Raw genomic sequence first — 22,801 nt, 5'->3', positions numbered from 1 at the left:
ACTCTGTCAAGCAGGAACGAAATGTGTGTGTGTGTGTTGCATCTGTCTGTTCATGTAAACTACAGTAGGAAAGGGACTTTCTATATGCAGTGTGGCAATCACTATGTCCGTCAGTGTCAGTATGTGCATGGCTATAACAATGCCTCCCTCTCACGCTACGTGTGTTCCAGTAATGTGTCCGTAAGAGGAAGGGGGGGGGGGGGGGGGGGGAAGAGACAGGAGAGATGGGTGAGATTCATATACGTACCATATAACCTCCAGGCAAAACACATCTAGCCGACCCCAGACACAATTTCAAACTGCCTGATATGACAGGGGCATTTCATTCAAGTGGAGATAATCTGACTGTGTGTGTGTGTGTGTGTGTGTGTGTGTGTGTGTGTGTGTGTGTGTGTGTGTGTGTGTGTGAGCAGATCATCTGTAATTGTAGCCCTGCGGTGACATCGGAGGTCAGCCATATTTGCAAACATTAAAGCATGGTAATTGAGGCATCAACCCACCTGCCTGCGTCTGAGGACGAGAAGAGCCGGCTAATAGCCATGTTCTCATAGACTGATGAACGACGCAAGCATTCTGGGATGAGCAGTTTCCAATACATCCATTCTCAATGAAGGTCAATTGGTTCACACTGGTATGGATTCTGGTCATGGGGGCGCGTCTGCAGGATTGGGTCCGTGTGTATGGGTCAATAAGTTACAGTATGTATCTGAGCGGGTGTGTGTGGGGTCCATTAGCCGTTTAAAGCATGCCGGTGTGAAGGTGTAATTGGCCAGTGTGTGCAACATATCCTTTTGTGCGGGTATGGGTGGGTGAGTGTGTGTGCATGGGTGAGTGTGCGTGCGCGTGCATGGGTGAGTGTCGTGCGCGCGCATGGGTGAGTGTGCGTGCGCGCGCGCATGGGTGAGTGTGTGAACGAGTGTGTATGGGTGAGTGTGTGCGCAATAAGCGTGTGTGTGATTGACAGTTCCTGCGTGTCCTCAGCGTATTGTGTTGGTGTGTGTGAATGAATGAATGAATGGAAGCTATTTCACACTCCATCTAATCCCATCTCCCAGATTAATGTGGAGCAGGAGAAAAATTGAAGAAAATAGAGGGTTTGTAAAGTCGGACATCTCTTCTACACAAAGATACTGGGTGATTGTGTGTACACTGCTGTGTGTGTGTGTGTGTGTGTGTCATATGTTACTATCTTAGACTAACATTCTAATTGCCTCCATATTAGATGCACTGACTGTGATGGGCTCTGTACAAGAGTGTCGGCCAAATGGGTAAAACGCAAATGTAAGATCTGATTGCGGCCGTTCGTGGGAGTGTGTGTGTGTATAATTGTGTGTGTGTGCGTGGGAGTGTGGAGTCTGAATGCCAACACGCTGGAGCATGTGTGATGGAGTGTGTGAGAGCGCGGGGGAGTGTGTGTGGGCGTGTGAGTTGGGATTTCTATAGACGTAGACAGATGTCAAAGTGCACAGAGCTGAAATGGCAGAGAACCACCTTCCATCTCTCCACTCAACTGAATAAAACACACAGGACTTCTGTGCACACAATGCCTATTTTGGCAAAACTTCTTGGCAACAACATGGAATTGCCCTTAAGTTGTGTAGTTACTACTCTAGTAACCATTGGTAACCATAGTGAAAGTACTAACTGCAAATAATGTACACAAAACTATGGTTGAATGACAAAAGTAAGATCACAAGCCAAACAGGATGAGTCTAATTTAAATCCTGGAAACGATACAACCATTTAGCATGGCTGCCCCAGCATTGCCAATCTAAAGAGCCTTGCTAATGCTCTATATTACAGTGGCTCTGAGCTGAGCTGATTGAACATGCATTAAAGCTCTTCTCATTGTGATTACATGCTTTGAGGCAGAGTGCTTCTAGTCATTGGATTATTGTAATCAGGATTATGATGGAGTGGCATGAGCCGTGACTGAGTGTGTGTGTGTGTGTGTGTGTGTGTGATTAGGAGTGTGCGTGCCCCATTATGGGGGTACCTTCTTCAGATGTAATTGTTTGTGTGTGTGTGTGCACGTTGTGTATATCTGAATGTGTGTGCTGTGTGCATGTGTTGTGTGTGTATTACTGTATGTGGTGTATATCTGTTTGAGTGTGTGTGTGTGTACCTTCTCCAGAGGAGCAGGCCCACTCCCATAGAGAGCAGCATGATGAGGGCGGCCACAGACACCACCACGATGATGATTACTGGGTTCTGCTCACTGGACGCCAGCGCCACTGTGGATTGGAACGGACACACACACATTGTTTAAGAGCAGGCACACGGGAGAACACACACACATAGTTTAAGAGCAGGCACACGGGAGAACACACACACATACATAAAGATGACAATAAAGTGACACCCTATCACAGAGCAAAAAGAAGAGACATTTCACAGCTTGATTTCTAAATCCTGGAGCCTTGCATGTACCCCCCTACACACACACACACACACACACACACACACACACACACACCTCAGTCTTTAGAAAACAGGAGGCCTCTGTGTGGGCTGTCTGGACGCCCACACGGCCCTATCCCAAGCTGCCTCGCGGCGATGGAACGAGATAGCGAGGAAAATGAGGGAGAAACGGGCACACTCACGTTCGCCAAGCGTCTGCAGCTCCAGGGGAGCGCTGTAGCCTCCGTAGTCGATGGGAGAGGGGGAGGAGGAAGAGGAGGAGGCGGCGAGGAGGGAGGAGGGGGCCGGGGTGGAGAAAGGGCGGATGAGGAAGACGTAGGTGGTGCCAGGCTTGAGGTTGTTGACGCTGATGCGGGTGGCGGCCGTCTTGACCGTTGAGTAGCTCTTGTCCTTCTGTTCCTGAAGGAGGGAGGAGAGAGAGTGGCCGGAAAGAACGTTTGAAAGGTGTTTTGTCGAAACATGGCTACGCTACAACTACAAGAGCACCAACCGGGTATACTCTCTGTCGCAAAACACGTTTTTTTTTTTTCGTGGTCCTCCGGAGCTCAGTTGGCGCTTGCAACGGCAGGACAGTGCGTTTGATTCCAGGGACCACCCGTATGTAAAATGTACACGCGCATGACTGCAAACGGTGTTCGGATACAACGACATATATTATAATGAACACTTTCGACTGTTCCCTTTCCCGTCACTCGGTTGATTCTGAGTGGTGCCTATTGGTGTCATAAGATCACTCAGAGAGCGTTGGGCTGGTAACCGAGAGGACGCTGGTTCGCATACCCGAGCCGACAAGGTGAAAGATCGGTCGATGTGCCCTTGAGCAAGCCACTTAATCCTAATTTGCTCCAGGGGCGCCGTACTAGATTAGCTGACAATATGGAAAACAATACAAGCAGACTCATGTGATTCAAAACAATTGACTCTAAAGGTTAAAGAGACGACGTGCATAAAACCTTCAGAATCAAAGCAAAGAAACAACCCTAGGATATGAATGCGTGTCTGAATGTATGTTTAGGTGTGTGTGTGTGGGTGTGTGTGTGTGGTGTGTGCCGTTTGCTTGTCGTCACGTGGTAATGAGTATTTGGAGGTGCGTGCTCTTTAACGCGGTCGTACTTGTCCATGAATTAACATGGCATGGAGAGAACAGAGAGAGAGAGATTGACAGTCGTACTGAGTGTCCCCGTGGAGACTGCAAATAGGCGACATTGACAGAGATGAACGTGATGGACGGACGGCGCGCCAAGAGTGGGATGCGACGAGGGGGACCGAGAGAAGTGTTGAAAGAGAGAGTGCGCCTAGTGACGATTTGAGAGTATAGTTGAGAGGGAGTGCGACGGAGTAGTTGAGTGTGGGAAGTTTTATTTAAGAGTGAATGTGACAGAGTGGATTTGAGATTAAATGTAACGCGACGGAATTGACCGAATGTGACGGAGTTGACAGTTGTAAACGGGACGGAGTGGACCGTATATGACGGAGTTGACAGTTGTAAACGGGACGGAGTGGACCGTATATGACGGAGTTGACAGTTGTAAACGGGACGGAGTGGACCGTATGACGGAGTTGACAGTTGTAAACGGGACGGAGTGGACCGTATATGACGGAGTTGACAGTTGTAAACGGGACGGAGTGGAGGGACCGGAGTGGACCGTATATGACGGAGTTGACAGTTGTAAACGGGACGGAGTGGACCGTATATGACGGAGTTGACAGTTGTAAACGGGACGGAGTGGACCGTATATGACGGAGTTGACAGTTGTAAACGGGACGGAGTGGACCGTATATGACGGAGTTGACAGTTGTAAACGGGACGGAGTGGACCGTATATGACGGAGTTGACAGTTGTAAACGGGACGGAGTGGACCGTATATGACGGAGTTGACAGTTGTAAAACGGAGTGGGACGAGTTGACAGTTGTAAACCGTATATGACGGAGTTGACAGTTGTAAACGGGACGGAGTGGACCGTATATGACGGAGTTGACAGTTGTAAACGGGACGGAGTGGACCGTATATGACGGAGTTGACAGTTGTAAACGGGACGGAGTGGACCGTATATGACGGAGTTGACAGTTGTAAACGGGACGGAGTGGACCGTATATGGCGGAGTGACTGAGTTTAAAGCTTCTTTAGTTACCTTTTCGTAGTACTTGATCTCGTACTCGGTGCTGCTGCTGTTGGGGTAGCTGGGCTCCCTCCACACCAGGGTGAGGCTGCGCTGCTCAATCTTCTCTGCACGCAACTCACTCACCAGAGAGGGCGCTATCGAGAGGGCGGGCCAAAAGAGAGAGGGAATCATGTGAGAAAAAGAGAGAAGGCGAAGAGAGGGTGAAAGGGAGAAAATAAAATAAATAATTTAATGTATTTATCAAAGTTCTTTCTGGGACGACTTCATCCAAGTCATAAAAGTTTCATGATGTTAGCGCTGAGCGGGTCTCCATACAGTATTCATTGATTGCTGGAGGGTGGGCGGAGATGTTCTCTCCCTATCAGACTCAGTCCTGGTCAGAACTTTTGTTTCGGACTCAATAATATCCAGTAGATGTGGTGAATGAACACTGACCATGAACAGTGTAAAAAACAACATTTCCACATTCTTCCACATACTTCCTTGACCATCCCTTGTTACCACTGATGCTCCGAAAGCTCCGCCCACTCGTCAAGCTATAATTAAGAGGTCATTAACGAGGTAATGCTAAATTAGCTGACACTCAAACCTCAAAAGGAACACTTAAGCGCAGCTCATTGTCAGTCAACGACCAGTACGGTTGAAGCCTTTTGTCATTACCACAATTAACATATTGCTAATGAGCAGCAAAGTCAGTAAACATTCATTATATTTTCATTGCTAGGTATTTTCTGTCCATCTGCCGAGTCATGTTTCAATTTGTGCAATTCTCCCTTTCTTTCTAAACCTCTTTCCCTCTCTCCCATGTCAATTCTGATTAGTCCAAATTTCTCTCCTCAATCGTGCTTCTTTCACTCCTAATCTCTTTCGAGACCTCTTGTCACCCCCCCCCCCCCCCCCCACACACTCTGATTTTACAACTTCCTTTCTATCAAATATATACGAGCACACGCGCACATCAACCCACACCCCATGTGACCCCGGCCGTCAGTCTCCCTCTCAGTGGAACCGGTGTTGAAGTCGTTTTGAGGCGAGGATCAAAGCCAGAGCCGACCTCGTCTTTCGGAGTATCCCTCATATTGGCCCGTGTCTTACTGGCAGCTAATGAGGGCTGCACACAGCCTGGATGAGCCTGTTCAATTACAGCCACAGGCAGCAACTCAATGATGAGACAGTAGAGCGAAATGGACTGGTCAAAGACAAAGCAATCTGAAATAAATCCTATGAGTGTCTGTGTGTATTTGTACTGTGTGTGTCTGTGGGGTCATATTGCACACCTACTCTCGTCTCAGTAAAAGGCAGAGGTCTATACCCAGAAGCGCTTGAAAATTCTCGATACACGCGGGAAACCGTTGAGCCTGAAAAACCCAGCAGCGTTGCGGTTCCTGACACAAAGCGGTGCGCCTGGCACCTACTACCGTACCCCGTTCAATCTTCTGTCTTGCCCATTCACCCTCTGAATGGCACACATACACAAGCCATGTCTCAAATGTCTCAAGGCTTAAAAAATCCTTCTTTAACCTGTCTCCTCCCCTTCATCTACACCGATTGAAGTGGATTTAACAAGGGACATCAATAAGGGATCATAGCTTTCACCTGGTCAGTCTGTCATGGAAAGAGCAAGTGTTCCTAACGTTTTGTACACTCAGTGTGTACCGCACTGTAAACAAACATATACACAATATGGTGACACACACACAAGCATAGGCAGGCACAGACCGATACTGGCAGAATCAGACGCATGGACACAGGCAAGCTCACACATCCCACGTGAAAGACGTCGACAGTGTCAGCGAAGAGAGAGTAACAGGCGCCACCAATTCAGCAGCGAGTACACTAAGAACACCGTGTCAACTTGCTCTACCGTCTACAACTCCGGGCCATTGTTTGCCATTCCTTTGTGATTAATTATGCATGGGACAAACTGCTCCAAGACTCCGGCTCAAATGAGTCCGGCTCACAGCGGTAACGCCATCTGACAGAATCCTCTCTGCGGACACGTAGCCAAACCCGGTGGTAGTACAGGCTTGTATTGAGTTTGGAAAACACTAACACACTCCAAGGGAGAACATTTCAACCCTACACACCCTGGTAGTGTAGTTGCAAGAACAGAAATATAGTGTGTGAAGAAAACCCACAAACTCTTGGAAAAGACAGGGGTTTAGTTACACAGACCAACGTAGTAATACGTTACCCAAACCCGCAAAATATTCCATCTCGCACCGGCGCGCACACACACACACAGAACCCCCTCACACACCTAGACACACACACACTAATATCTAGTTTCCCCATCCGGTCTGAAAGCAGCTGGTGTGTGTTCATTGGGCTGACCCCTGTCTGAACGAAAGGAAATGGATGCTGAGAGGAGACTGAATTGGCCGTGGCAGACCAAGCCTAATTTCCACAGGCATTAGACCGGAGGTTACGACCTTACAGGGCTCCACTGTAATACAGGACCAGACCCCGTGGCTAACCAGACAGCTTTAACAGTCCCCCCATCATAGACAGCTTCCACAGAATGACATGGAGGGAAAGACGGACGGATTTGACACAAACAGATCCAATCCCTTTCATTTCGGAGTCCAAGATGTTTTAATGGTGAGGAAGGCATTATTGAAGCTACGTGGTCTGATGGCTCAGTTCTGGCATGTGTCTATGCAGGTGGTGTACAGGCACAAACACGGCGTCTGATTCATAGGCAGTTGCACCTGCCTACCATCTGGCTGCCACCAACAAAGTTGCAGTATGAAGAGACATGATAAAGTAAAAGGCAGGTAGATTGGCACAAAATGGCCCCCGCCTCCACAGTTGGATTCTATCCTCACGCAGCCAACCAAGGTGCGGTATAAATATATGCTACATTGTGCAGACAAAAGAAGATGTGGTGGCGGCGGTGGCTCTATTGCAGGTAATGAATACAATTGGCACAAAATGGCCTCTGTGTTCCACAGCTGCACATGCCGTCCGTCTTGACGCAGCCAACAAAAGGTGCACTATGCTGCTTCTCGCTATCACCGAAGACAGGCAGTGGAGCTGTAGTCCCTCAGGACCACCACAGAGAATGAGTGTGTGTGAACATCTCTCCCTCTCGCTCTCTCTCTCTCCATCCATCTCTCAGTCTCTTTTTTCTGTTCTCCCCTACAGCTCTGTTTATGCCTCTGCAATGAATAAACCCATCTTACCATGCAGAGGTTCCTTTGTTCTACTCGTCTCTCTCTCCCCCCCGTCTCTCGCTCTGTGTGTGTGTGTGTGTGTGTGTGTGTGTGTGTGTGTGTGTGTGTGTATACATCCAAAAAAAGACGAGTGATTGAGCCAACATGTATCAGCCAATCATGTCAGAGAAGTTAACAGGCTGTAAAGTACAAGTGTACAGCATTACTCCAAACATCTACAAGCTGGGTTAAAGCTGACTTGGGGAGGAAAGGAGATGAGTTTAGTGCTACAGAGGCATCCCACATCTCTGGAGTGCCTTTATGTGTGTTTGGCATAGCTAAATGAACTCAGAACAATACCATTATAAACACTAAGATACTCTGGGACAGAAATACATATTTGGGGTAATGGTAGAACATTTTTTAAATGTTTCTGAGATCATCTGAATGCCACTACATTGTGTGTGTGTGTGTGTGTGTGTGTGTGTGTGTGTGTGTGTGTGTGTGTGTGTGTGTGTGTGTGTGTGTGTGTGTGTGTGTGTGTGTGTGTGTGTGTGTGTGTGTGTGTGTGTGTGTGTGTGTGTGTGTGTGTGTGTGTGTGTGTGCGCGTGTGTATACCCACAGGTAAAGTGTGTCAATTCCCCTACATAAAGTATGCATCTCTGTGACAGTCACCAAATCCAACGCAACCTTTTAAAAATCATTCAACACACACAAAAAAAAAGCCCACTCCCTTCAATCAGAATCCGTGTGAGCCACAAAGACAGACCCGCGATAATGACGTTGTGTTGTGGCCCAGCATCACCTCCCAGGGCTCACTATCTGGCAGTGGCCCCCGCTTTTAATCTGGGTCTATCAGCCGGCCCAGCGGTGGAGCGCTATCTGGCAGGATGTTCCCCGCTCCCTGTGTAATCTGCCCTATCAGTATTCTGTCTGTCTGCACGCACCGTGCCGGGCCGAGATAAAAACCTCACAATTACACCAGCGCACCAGCTACCCAAAATAGGAAGGGGTATAAAGAGAGGGAGGTAGGAGGAGAGGGGCGGACGGATCGAGTCAGGTATTATTGCTGGCCATTATCATTCATTTAACCGCTGTCTGTGTGCGTGTGTGTGAGAGTGACATACGTTCTGAGAGAAAACACACACATGACAGAGGATTCTGCAATTTGTGACGAGAGTGGGAGAGAAGGGTGAGGGAGGGGAGAATTGACACCTGACACCTGCCACAGATACATTTTCATTTAAAGTCCACGATTATAGACTGTGGGGGCTCGGTGTGTGTGTGTGTCTGCGTGTGTTTGTGTGTCTGCGTGTATCTGTGTTTGCATGTGTGTGTGCGCTGATAGCACCTCAGTGTGTGATAGAGAGAACCAGAGGAGGGTGACAGAGTGATTACATGTGCCAGCCTGTGGGTGGATGGATGGATGGATGGGTGAGCAAGAGCCAGAAAGTGAATTAACGAGAGGCGCACATGATTGAATTATGAAGTCAACTTAGTCTCCCCCCCCCCCATCCCCCAGTTCTATAGACCAAATTCATCCGAAATACACATTCCCCAAATCATTCTCAAATGTTTGGGTCTCAAACCAGATTGTCAGTAAGTGGTTTGGACGGACTAGGTCCTGAATAGCCGAATAAGCTCAGTCTGTCAGTAACTATCCTCTTCCTGTGATTTTTGGAGGGGCGAATTCTTCTGTCTTCTTCCATAACCCGTGATGGTTGCTGTAAGCCAGGCGGGGCTCACATCCACACATACTGGGAGAGGCAGACCTGTCACCGCGGTTTGGCAGAGGAGACGGAGAGAGCTCAACACAGCCTGACAGAACACCCAGTCAGGGGGAAATGCCACACACAAGCAAGCCCATGCACATACACGTGTGTACACAAACACCCAAATAGACATAAGCAAGCCCACACACACACAAATAAACAGCAAACAGAGGCAATGAATTTACAGGGAGTGCAGAGTGAAGTTTGAGGGTATAAAGTGCTGATGACTGCTTAAAGAGCAAGAGAAACACTGTCACACAGAGATGGATGCACATCCTGTGTATCACAAACACACTCTGCATGCGCACACACACACACACGCACAAATGACCGCGGGGATATGTAGGCTAAATGGGAGGTGTGTGTGTGTGTGTTCCATTTGTGCTGTATTAGACGACAGTGGGTGTGAGCTAACTGATGAGAGGATGCTGTGTGTTAGGCCTGTCACTGTTGTGTCTGACAGACCAGCAGGAGGGTGAGAGTCAGTTGAGCTCATCAACAAACCACCCGAGACACACACACCCTTAATGGAACACTGGTCACTTCAATAATATTTCCATACGGTCTATCCTACATATTCCTACGTATTCTTCAGATATACTACATATTCTATCCATAATGTCTATTCACACACACATACATATATATATATATAGAACTCATCGAAAAATAAAGTCTTCTCACTGTCAACTGTGTTGATTTTCAGCAAACTTAACATGTGTAAATATTTGTATGAACATAACAAGATTCAACAACTGAGACCTAAACTGAACAAGTTCTACAGACATGTGACTAACAGAAAAATCACCAGCGGCATTAAACCTGTTTGGGCTAGGGGGCATCATTTTCACATTTGGATGAAAAGCGTGCCCAGAGTAAACTGCCTGCTACTCAGTCCCAGTTGCTAATATATGCATATTATTAGTAGATTTGGATAGAAAACACTGAAGTTTCTAAAACTGTTTGAATGATGTCTGTGAGTATAACAGAACTCATATGGCAGGCAAAAACCTGAGAAAAATCCAACCAGGAAGTGGGAAATCTGAGCTTTGAAGTTTTTTAAAACTCTTGGCCTATCGAATACACAGTGTCTGTGGGGTCATATTGCACTTCCTAAGGCTTCCACTAGATGTCAACAGTCTTTAGAACCTCGTTTGATGCTTCTACTGTGAAGTGGGGCCAAATGAGAGGGGAATGAGTCAGAGGTCTGGCAGAGAGCCACGAGCTCGTGACACACGTTCATGTTAAATTTACCTCGCGTTCCATTGCTTTTCTACAAACAAAGGAAATCTCTGGTTGGAACATTATTGAAGATTTATGATAAAAACATCCTAAAGATTGATTCTATACTTCGTTTGACATGTTTCTACGAACTGTAATATGACTTTTCGTCTGACTTTTGCCTGGACCTGCCCGCGCGTCGTAAGTTTAGATTGTGTACTGAACGAGCGAACCAAAAGGAGTTATTTGGACATAAATTATGGACTTATGGAACAAAGCGAACATTTATTGTGGAACTGGGATTCCTGGGAGTGCATTCTGATGAAGATCATCAAAGGTAAGTGAATATTTATAATGCTATTTCTGACTTCTGTTGACGCCAACATGGCGGATATCTTTTTGGGTTGTATTGGACTCTGAGTGCCGTACTCAGATTATTGCATGGTTTTTGAAATCTGACACAGTGGTTGCATTAAGGAGAAGTATATCTTTAATTCTGTGAATAACACTTGTATCTTTTATCAATATTTATTATGAGTATTTCTGTAAATTGATGTGGCTCTGTACAAATTCACGGGATGTTTTGGAGGCAAAGCCAAATGTAAACTGAGGTTTTTGGATATAAATATGAACTTCATCGAACAAAACATACATGTATTGTGTCATCTGATTAAGAATATCAAAAAGGTTAGCGATTCATTTTCTCTCCATTTCTGATTTGTGTGACTCCTCTCTTTGGTTGGAAAATCACTATATGCTTTCTGTGACTAGTTGCTGACCTAACATAATGATATGTTCTGCTTTCGCTGAAAAGCTTTTACTTATTTTTTAAAATCTGACACTGTGGTTGGATTAACGAGAATTGTATCTTTAAAATGGTGTCTAATACTTGTATGTTTGAGAAATTTGAATTATGAGATTTCTGTTGATTGAATTTGGTGCCCTGCAATTTCATTGGCTGGTGGCGAGGGGTTCCTAGACAGGATTTAAGTACTGCAGTGCATCCCCTACTCATGGCCTGCATCAGATTTGCCAGTTCTTGCTGTGAGATGTTACCCCACTCTTTCACCAAGACACCTGCAAGTTCCTGGACATTTCTGGGGGGAATGGCCTTAGCCCTCACCCTCCGATCCAACAGGTCCCAGACGTGCTCAATGGAATTGAGATCCGGGCTCTTCGCTGGCCATGGCAGAACTCTGACATTCCTGTCTTGCAGGAAAGCACCGAACGAGCAGTACGGCTGGTGGCATTGTCATGCTGGAGGGTCATGTCAGGATGAGCCTGCAGGAAGGGTACCACGTGAGGGAGGAGGACGTCTTCCCTGTAACTTCCCTGTAAATGATGCTGTGGGACACCGCCCCAGACCATGACGGACCCTCCACCTCCAAATCGATCCCACTCCTCGGTGTAACGCTCATACCTTTGACGATAAATGCGAATCCGACCATCATCCCCGGTGAGACAAAACTGCGACTCGGAAACTCAGTGAAGCTGCGACTCAGTGAAGAGCACTTTTTGTCAGTCCTGTCTGGTCCAGAGATGGTGGGTTTGTGCCCGTAGGCGACGTTGTTCCCGGTGAGGACCTGTCTGGTGAGGACCTGCCTTACAACAGGCCTACAAGCCCTCAGTCCAACCTCTAAGCCTATTGCGGACAGTCTGAGCACTGATGGATTGTGCGTTCCTGCTGTAACTCGGGCAGTTGTTGTTGCCATCCTGTACCTGTCCAGCAGGTGGGATGTTCGGATGTACCGATCCTATGTGTTGTTACACGTGGTCTGCCACTGCGAGGACGATCAGCTGTCCGTCCTGTCTCCCTGTAGCACTGTCTTAGGCTTCTCACAGTATGGACATTGCAATTTATTGCCCTGGCCACATCTGCAGTCCTCATGCCTCCTTGCAGCATGCCTAAGGCACGTTCACAAAGATGAGCAGGGACCCTGGGCTTCTTTCTTTTGGTGTTTTTCAGAGTCAGTAGAAAGGCCTCTTTAGTGTCCTACATTTTCATAACTTTGACCTTAATTGCCTACCGTCTAAGCTGTTAGTGTCTTAACGATCATTCCACAGGTGCATGTTCATTAATTGCTTATGGTTCATTGAACAAGCATGGGAAACAGTGTTTAAACCCTTTAAATTAAAATTTGTGAAGTTATTTGGATTTTTACCAATTATCTTTGAAAGACAGGGTCCTGAAAAAGGGACGTTTATATATTTAAACTCCGGACTCCGACATTGCTCGTTGTAATATTTCTATATTTCTTAATTCCATAATTTCACTTTTAGATGTGTGTATTGCTGTGAATTGTTAGATAGTACGGCACTGTTGGAGCTAGGAACACAAGCATTTCACTACACCCGCAATAACATCTGCTAAATACGTGTATGTGACCAATACAATGTGATTTGTTTTTGACAGCTGCACAATGAAGATCTTAACAGTTGTGAGGAGGCCAAAATGAAAGAGAGGAGGAGGGGTTGAACGAAACAACTTCAAATTTCCTCTCCTTTCACCAAGATGAAAAATGGGTTTTCACCTCTCTCGCTCTCTGCCTGGAGACTGAGTCATTGCGCTGTAGAGACTTCCGTTCAAAAGGAGCCCTCCAGCCCAGCGTGTTACTCGGTTTAACCAAGGGTGTGTCTCTTTTCAGTCTGTGACTGTGTGCGTGCGTGTCTTCTATGTGTGTGTGTTTGTGATGGTGCGTATGTCTGTCCGTGACTGTGTGTTGTCTATGTGTTTGTGTATGACTGCAAAATACTGAACAGAAAAACATCAATTCAAAGTACCAGGTGTGCAGACACTAAAGTGCATCCTCATAGACCCTGATAATAAGCCAAGCTAACCAATTCAAATTCTCATCACTGGCTGACAAAGCGTCTTAAGTGGCCGGGCCTCAGTCATGAGAAGTTGCTTGAAGACTCAATTCATTTGGTGGTCGCTGAAGCCTCACCTAGCCAATCACTTTTCATTAGGAGACCCAAACGGCTTGGCACACACACACACCTCAAAAGGGAGAGAAAGGGGTTACAAAGACATTGAATTTGAATTTTTTTTCCATTCAGTGACCAGGAAATTAGTTATTTCGTGAGAGTCACTTTTTCATGGACTTCATGGTTTTATGTGCACCCCAGGAAGAGTAGCTGCTGCATGTGCCGTAGCTAATGGAGATCCTAATAAACTAAACCCCCTATTCTCCTCATATCCTCTCCACCTCACCACCTGTCCTCCTCTGCACCTGTCCTCCTCTGCACCTGTCCTCCTCTGCACCTGTCCTCCTCCGCACCTGTCCTCCTCCGCACCTGTCCTCCTCCGCACCTGTCCACCTGTCCTCCTCTCCACCTGTCCACCTGTCCTCCTCTCCACCTCACCTCCTGCCTCACCTCCTGTCCTCTCTACCTCACCTCTCTCCTTTCCACCTCCTGTCCTCCTCTCCACCTCCTGTCCTCTACCTCATGCCTCATCTCTCTCCTCTCCACCTCATGCCTCACCTCCTGTCCTCTACCTCATGCCTCATCTTCTGTCCTTCTCTCTACCTCCTGCCTCACTTCCTGTCCTCCTCTCCACCTCACCTCCTACCTCCTGCCTCTCCTGTCCTCTCTACCTCACCTCCTGCCTCACCTCCTCATCCTCCTGTCCCTCTACCTCTCCACCTCACCTCCTCATCCTCCTCTCCACCTCACCTCCTATCCTCCTCTCTACCTCCTGCCTCACCTCCTATCCTCCTCTCCACCTCACCTCCTATCCTCTTCTCCGCCTCCTCCACCTCTGTCTCCTCCTCCACCTCCTGACTCACCTCTGTCCTCTCCACCTCCTGTCCTCCTCTCCACCTCCTGTCCTCCTCCACCTCCTGCCTCCTGTCCTCCTCTCCGCCTCCTGTCCTCCTCTCCGCCTCCTGTCCTCCTCACCTCCTCCGCCTCCTGTCCTCCTCTCCGTCCCTCCCTCCTCCTCTCCACCTCCTCTCCTCCTCTCCACCTCCTCTCCTCCTCTCCACCTCCTGCCTCACCTGCTCTCCACCCCCTGTCCTCTCTCCACCTCCTGCCTTACCTGTCCTCTCCACCTCCTGATCTTGCCCCCCTCCCCCTCCCCTCAGGAGGATTCCCAGAAAGGTGCGCTGAGCCACCATGCATCTCCACAGGGACCAGGGCATCTAAAGCAGGCCGAATAAATCCTCTGAAGATATTGAAATGCCAATCCCAGCCCCCCGACCCCCACTCTCCGCTTTCCTCTTCCCCTCATCTAAAGGGCTTTAAACATGCCACTGAGGAGCTCAACAACTGGAGAGGCCACCGCTCTGGGGCTGGGGGATTTGGGCTTACGTGGCTTTTTGTTGAGCAAAACGCATCTGTGAGGGTACAACGCTGCGTACAGAACCCTCTGTGCACTGTAGGCTACAATACCTCGAGTTTCATTGTGTTTGGCCTGGAAATGGCTGAGCTGTAGCATTTTGTTTTTTTGTTTTTTTGAGTCTTATTAGAATCAAAAAATGTTGTGATTTCATTAAATCATGTATGGCTGTTTTTTTAGACTATGGCATAGTGCAAATTCATTCATATGGGCAGAATTTTGTAGATACAGCCTACAGAAATTTGATCAGCTACAGTTTATGTGAATATATTTGAATCTGGTAAAAAGCCGACATTTGGTGGTTTTAACAACAACAACAAAAACTCTGTAAAATGACTATATTGGGCTCCCGAGTGGCACAGGAGTCTAAAGGCACTGCATCTCAGTGCTAGAGGCGTCACTACAGTCCCCGGTTCGAATCCAGGCTGTATCACATCCGGCCGTGATTGAGAGTCCCATAGGGCGGCGCACAACTGGCCCAGCGTCATCTGGGTTTGACCGCGGTAGGCCGACACTGTAAATAAGAATTTGTACTTAATTGACTTGCCTAGTTAAATAAATAAATAAAAACATTGTGGTTTTAAATCCACAAAGTAACAATAAGCCTATAATTAAAAAAGGGACAGCAGTGATTCTAATACTGGGCTCTCACCATCAAGTCACATGCTCAATTATCAGCTTTCTTAGGCGTTTCCATTGCCCATTTAGTCATTGACATCAGTGAGGAGACACACATTATGGTCCATCAACAACATAGGCTCTCTCATTTAATAGTCTATTTCAGGATAAACATCAGCCCTATTCAGACGGGATTGGTTTTACTGGGGGAGGCCGGGGAACGTAATTATGTGCACGAGCACAAAAACACCCCATCCATCATTTTTGTTCTGTGCAAATCTGCCACATCAGTCATTTTTACATGGCGGTAGATGAACAATTCCAGACAGAATAACCTCCATCTTTAGGGGTGATGGTAGAACTCCAAGGTCCTCTGACAATATTCTACTAGTCCCACGCGAAACGACATCCCTGTGTTTTCCGAGACATGACAGAGATTTGACAGGTGCTGCTCGCAGTTTGAGCAAGAAAACAAGAGTTGCTTTTGATAAATTGACGCTTAAAACAAAAAAGTTCTGCGCACACATTTCATGCGAATGACCGACATTTAAAACATTTTGGGACTGTCCTCCGCATTAACTACCGCTAAAATAACGATTATGATCACAATTCTTCACTGTAAATATTAAAATGGGGACATCTAGACAGTCGGCAGCCAGGCACGAGTTATCAGTCGAGCCTTTGATCATTTAGACATATAAATCACACCTAGAATTAAAACCATCATAAGACTCAATTGAATAAAAAAAAAAAAAATATATATATATATATATATATATATATATATTACAGGGGGAAGTTTGGAAAAACAAATCCCGTGCGAATCGTCATCTGGAATAACACACATGATAATAATTCCATAACCAATGTCTCTAGTAACCTAATCCTAGTCCTGTCCGAATAGGGCTATGGATTTATAATAAGCATGACATTTCATAACTGGATGGCCAGATCATTTTGTTCCTCTGAACAATAGAAAAGGAAAATATTGATGGGTGTTGCGCAATAGCCTATCCTACACAATGGCATCCTCAGGGCGGATTATGTACACTTGTACGCCACGCGTGACATTTCTCGCTCACACACGCAATCGACATACGCACACTTCCAGCGTGACCTGATACATATGACAGACATTACCTACTCTCATACACAAACGACACGCACAATTAAAGCGTGACGGGGACACACACACACAGACACTCACACACCCCTAACCCACAGCTGGATAATGGTCCCATGAGCCCCTTGGGGCAGGAATGATACCCATTTACCCAACTCCCGCTCTTCACACACCCTTCCATCCATCCAATCCTCTATACCCCCAGCCCCCCCTTGAGGGTCTGTGGCGTACCGATAAACCCACTCTCCCTCAATTCATGGGAAATCCTTTCTGTCAGGGTGTGTGCATTCCTTTGGAGGCTTTCAGGGACAGGCCCCCTTGCACCGCTCCCCAGTTCACTCACACACACACACACACAGCTGTAGCCTGCAGGCTAAATAACCCCTATTTTAGATTAGAGCAGTAGCGGACACCAAAGTGTTGCGCCCCCACCTCCAGCTAACAGGCTTAGCCAGCACAACAAGCCCGAATACGTTACAGCTGCACGTGAGAGAGGGGGATGGGGAGGAGAAAGAGAGAGAGAGAAGAGCGCACACGAGTGGAAAAAGGAGTAAGAGAAGTCTGTGCTCAATCGGTAATGCAGTTCTCATAAAGGTCAGTGGGGGCTTTTATGGGGTATTGTTTCAGGACGCACAAAGGGCGTTAGCACGCTTAACCTTCGAGGGGAGCGGATTGCATCAGGGGTTCTGGTCATGCTTGGTTGGTGATCTGAGGAGAAGTGTTTCAATGGCGCGTGGATAATGCAGGCCTTCTAATACACGTGCAAAACGCCCATACACCTCGCCATAAACGTCCCACAGGAATATGGCGCTGTCCAACTCACTCAATCCCCGCAACAACAAACAGAAGGACATGGCTGCTAACAGCCCATAATAGCCATACATCAACTCTAAGCAGTGACAGCCATTGAGAGAGAGAGAGAGAGAGAGCGAGAGTCTACACATGGCTTGCCGAGATTGTTGGTCTCTAACCTTGGAGAGAGCACAGCAGTATAGTTTATTGGCTGTGTGGGGACTAGAGGCAGCAGCTCTACACAGAGTGGATTAGCCTAAAATATGCACAGGGCATAAACTGGCAGCGTTTTATAACGTCTCTCCTTCTTAATGTATAAAGGCCCCGGGCGGGCAGCACTCAGAGAAGCACACAATGAGAAAGGCCCCCGTTCCACTCTCTGGACCAGGGAGATTTATGTCTAAATTAGTAGGGCTGGTTAGAGAGAGGGGGGTATGAGACACAGGAAAAGGATTGAATGGAGAACAGAAAAGGTGAAAGAACGAATGAAAAAGAAAGAGTGCAGACAATGGGAGAGGGGGAAAAGGAGAGAGCGATAAGGAGGTAGAAAACAGGAAGAGATCGAGAAAAAGACTAGCGTCGTTGTAGTTGGAGGTGTGTGGCACGGGAGACAGACGAGACGGGAGCCTTTTGGAGTGCTGGCAGCCTCCACGTCACGTGTCAAACTCATTCCACAGAGGGCAGAGTGTCCGCAGATTTCCCCTCCTCCCTTGTACTTGATTGATTAATTAAGGTCTCTAATTAGTAAGGAAATCCCCTCACCTGGTTGTCTAGCACACGCTAGGCCCTCCATGGAATTAGTTTGCCACCCCTGCTTTACATCTTTAGTACTTGAGTTAGGTAAAAGGTTAAGGCTACTTCCTGGCATTGACGACTTGGGTCTTTGATCTCAAAACTCAGGTCTGAGAATGCAACTGGCCCTGAGCTGAGGAGGCCTTCAAGGCCCCCGTTCGCTCAGCATTTGTGCACTTGTCAGTTTGTATCTCACTCTGTGCGACATAACGAGTGAGTGCTTTCCCTTGGCGTGTGTGTGTGTTCAGTGTGTTCAGCCAACCGGTGTATATATATATATATATATATATATATATATATATATATATATATATATATATATATATATATATATATATATATATATATATATACACACACACAGTGGGGAGAACAAGTATTTGAAAACCTGCAAAATCGGCAGTGTTTCCTACATACAAAGCATGTAGAGGTCTGTAATTTTTATCATAGGTACACTTCAACTGTGAGAGACGGAATCTAAAACAAAAATCCAGAAAATCACATTGTATGATTTTTAAGTAATTAATTTGCATTTTATTGCATGACATAAGTATTTGATCACCTACCAACCAGTAAGAATTCCAGCTCTCACAGACCTGTTAGTTTTTCTTTAAGAAGCCCGCCTGTTCTCCACTCATTACCTGTATTAACTGCACCTGTTTGAACTCGTTTCCTGTATAAAATACACCTGTCCACACACTCAATCAAACAGACTCCAACCTCTCCACAATGGCCAAGACCAGAGAGCTGTGTAAGGACATCAGGGATAAAATTGTAGACCTGCACAAGGCTGGGAAGGCTACAGGACAATAGGCAAGCAGCTTGGTGAGAAGGCAACAACTGTTGGTGCAATTATTAGAAAATGGAAGAAGTTCAAGATGACGGTCAATCACCCTCGGTCTGGGACTCCATGCAAGATCTCACCTCGTGGGGCATCAATGATCATGAGGAAGGTGAAGGATCAGCCCAGAACTACACGGCAGGACCTGGTCAATGACCTGAAGAGAGCTGGGACCACAGTCTCAAAGAAAACCAAAGAAAAGCAAGGTCCCCCTGCTCAAGCCAGCGCATGTCCAGGCCCATCTGAAGTTTGCCAATGACCATCTGGATGATCCAGAGGTGGAATGGGAGAAGGTCATGTGGTCTGATGAGACAAAAATAGAGCTTTTTGGTCTAAACTCCACTCGCCGTGTTTGGAGGAAGAAGAATGATGAGTACAACCCCAAGAACACCATCCCAACCATGAAGTATGGAGGTGGAAACATCATTCTTTGGGGATGCTTTTCTGCAAAGGGGACAGGACGACATGGGCCCATGTATCGCGGGATCTTGGCCAACAGCCTCCTTCCCTCAGTAAGAGCATTGAAGATGGGTCGTAGCTGGGTCTTCCAGCATGACAACGACCCGAAACACACAGCCAGGGCAACTAAGGAGTGGCTCCGTAAGAAGCATCTCAAGGTCCTGGAGTGACCTAGCCAGTCTCCAGACCTGAACCCAATAGAACATCTTTGGAGGGAGCTGAAAGTCCGTATTGCCCAGCGACAGCCCCGAAACCTGAAGGATCTGGAGAAGGTCTGTATGGAGGAGTGGGACAAAATCCCTGATGCGCAAACCTGGTCAAGAACTACAGGAAACATATGATCTCTGTAATTGCAAACAAAGGTTTCTGTACCAAAAATTAAGTTATGCTTTTCTGATGTATCAAATACTTATTTATGTCATGCCATAAAATGCAAATGAATTACTTAAAAATCATACAATGTGATTTTCTGGATTTTTGTTTTAGATTCCGTCTCTCACAGTTGAAGTGTACTTATGATAAAAATTACAGACCTTCCCAAGCTTTGTAAGTAGGAAACACTGCCGATTTTGCAGGTTATCAAATACTTGTTCTCCCCACTGTATATACACACACAGTACTAGTCAAAAGTTTGGACACCTACTCATTCAAGGGTTTTTCTTGATTTTTACTATTTTCTACATTGTAGAATAATAGTGAAGACGTCAAAACTATAAAATAACACATATGGAATCATGTAGCAACCAAAAAAGGTCGCTGCAGAATGCTGTGGTAGCCATGCTGGTTATGTGTGTCTTGAATTCTAAATAAGTCACAGACAGTGTCACTAGCAAAGCACCACCACACCTCCTCCGCCATGCTTCATGGTGGGAACCACACATGCAGAGATCATCATATCACCTAGTCTGTGTCTCACAAAGACACAGCGGTTGGAATAAAAAATGACAGATTTCCACCAGTCTAATGTTCATCGGGGCGGCAGGGTAGCCTAGTGGTTAGAGCGTTGGACTAGTAACCGGAAGGTTGCAAGTTCAAATCCCCGAGCTGACAAGGTACAAATCTGTCGTTCTGCCCCTGAACAGGCAGTTAACCCACTGTTCCTAGGCCGTCATTGAAAATAAGAATTTGTTCTTAACTGACTTGCCTAGTTAAATAAAGGTAAAATTCAAACTTTTTTTTTTTTTTTTTACAATTGCTTGTGTTTCTTGACCCAAGCAAGTCTCTTCTTCTTATTGGTGTCCTTTAGTAGTGGTTTCTTTGCCGAAGGCCTGATGAAGGCCTGATTCACGCAGTCTCCTCTGAACAGTTAATGTTGAGATGTGTCTGTTACTTGAACTCTGAAGCATTTATTAATGGATTTATCCTCTGCAGCAGAGGTAACTCTGGGTCTTCCTTTCATCATAGTGCATGGTATTTGCGACTACACTTGAAGAAACTTTCGAAGTTCTTAAAATGTTCCGTATTGACTGACCTTCGTCTCTTAAAGTACTGTTGTTTCTCTTTGCTTATTTGAGCTGTTCTTGCCATAATATGGACTTGGTCTTTTACCAAATAGGGCTATTTTCTGTATCCCACCCCTACCTTGTCACAACAAACCTGATTGGCTCAAACGCATTAAGGAAATAAATTCCACAAATTAATTTTTAACAAGGCAAGGTTAATTGAAATTAATTCCAGGTGACTACCTCATGAAGCTGGTTGAGAGAATGCCAAGAGAGCGCAAGCTGTCATCAAGGCAAAGGGTGGCAACTATGAAGAATCTCAAATATATTTATTTAACACTTTTTTGGTTAATACATTACTTGCTATTTCATAGTTGTCTTCACTTTTATTCTACGATGTAGAAAATAGTAAATATAAAGAGAAACCTTTGAATGAGTAGGTGTGTCCAAACTTCTGACTAGTACTATATATATAGTCAGAAGATATATATAAATATATATATATGAGATTTTGTGTGTTGAGTTATGCAGGGATGCAAACTGCTGAGGGCCCAAAAAGGTGACTTTTATTATTTTTTTGCACTGAAACATGTAAACAAATCCCTGCTAGAGGGAAATGCAGGTTAACTAATTAAACAAAGAATATGATCTACATGATCAGTCTCTGTGTGTAAAATAAAAAGTGATTAATGTGAAACTAACTCACAGCTAAAAAATGTAATGAAAGCAATCCAATGTTATTTGTTGCCTAGACTTTACTGCAAATGACACTCAAGTCTTGAGAACAAAACTACACTAATATTGCAGTTAGCCATGACAGCCTTTACAATAAAACGCTTCTTATCATGACAGCCTTTACAATAAAACGCTTCTTATCATGACAGCCTTTATAATAAAACGCTTCTTATCATGACAGCCTTTATAATAAAACGCTTCTTATCATGACAGCCTTTATAATAAAACGCTTCTTATCATGACAGCCTTTATAATAGAACGCTTGTGACCATGACAGCCTTTATAATAAAACGCTTCTTATCATGACAGCCTTTATAATAAAACACTTCTTATCATGACAGCCTTTATAATAAAACGCTTGTGACCATGACAGCCTTTATAATAAAACACTTCTTATCATGACAGCCTTTATAATAAAACGCTTCTTATCATGACAGCCTTTATAAAACGCTTCTTATCATGACAGCCTTTATAATAAAACGCTTCTTATCATGACAGCCTTTATAATAAAACGCTTCTTATCATGACAGCCTTTATAACAGAACGCTTGTGACCATGACAGCCTTTATAATAGAACGCTTTTGACCATGACAGCCTTTATAATAGAAAGCTTGTGACCATGACAGCCTTTATAATAGAACGCTTCTTATCATGACAGTCTTTATAATAGAACGCTTGTTACCATGACAGCCTTTATAATAGAAAGCTTGTGACCATGACAGCCTTTATAATAGAAAGCTTGTGACCATGACAGCCTTTATAATAGAACACTTGTGACCATGACAGCCTTTATAATAGAAAGCTTGTGACCATGACAGCCTTTATAATAGAACACTTGTGACCATGACAGCCTTTATAATAGAAAGCTTGTGACCATGACAGCCTTTATAATAGAACACTTGTGACCATGACAGCCTTTATAATAGAACGCTTGTGACCATGACAGCCTTTATAATAGAACGCTTGT

At 45.7% G+C, this 22,801-nt stretch overlaps 1 protein-coding gene across 1 annotated transcript in view; it reads right to left on the bottom strand.

Annotated features, from left to right (window-relative positions):
- LOC115128306 (ephrin type-A receptor 7-like) overlaps positions 1–22,801 on the bottom strand; it is a 213,325-nt gene that overhangs the window by 30,616 nt on the left and 159,908 nt on the right. The window contains exons 6-8 of the mRNA XM_029658034.2: positions 4,555–4,679; positions 2,604–2,820; positions 2,126–2,234 (exon numbers count right to left, since the gene is read on the bottom strand). Coding sequence (XP_029513894.1) covers positions 2,126–2,234; positions 2,604–2,820; positions 4,555–4,679 — 451 coding nt within the window. The remainder of the gene's footprint in view (positions 1–2,125; positions 2,235–2,603; positions 2,821–4,554; positions 4,680–22,801) is intronic.

Source organism: Oncorhynchus nerka, linkage group LG4, assembly GCF_034236695.1.
Source record: "Oncorhynchus nerka isolate Pitt River linkage group LG4, Oner_Uvic_2.0, whole genome shotgun sequence".
NCBI classification, from domain to species: Eukaryota; Metazoa; Chordata; class Actinopteri; order Salmoniformes; family Salmonidae; genus Oncorhynchus; species Oncorhynchus nerka.
The sequence above is the reverse complement of the archived record's forward strand: the minus strand, read 5'-3'. Positions and strand labels throughout refer to the sequence as shown.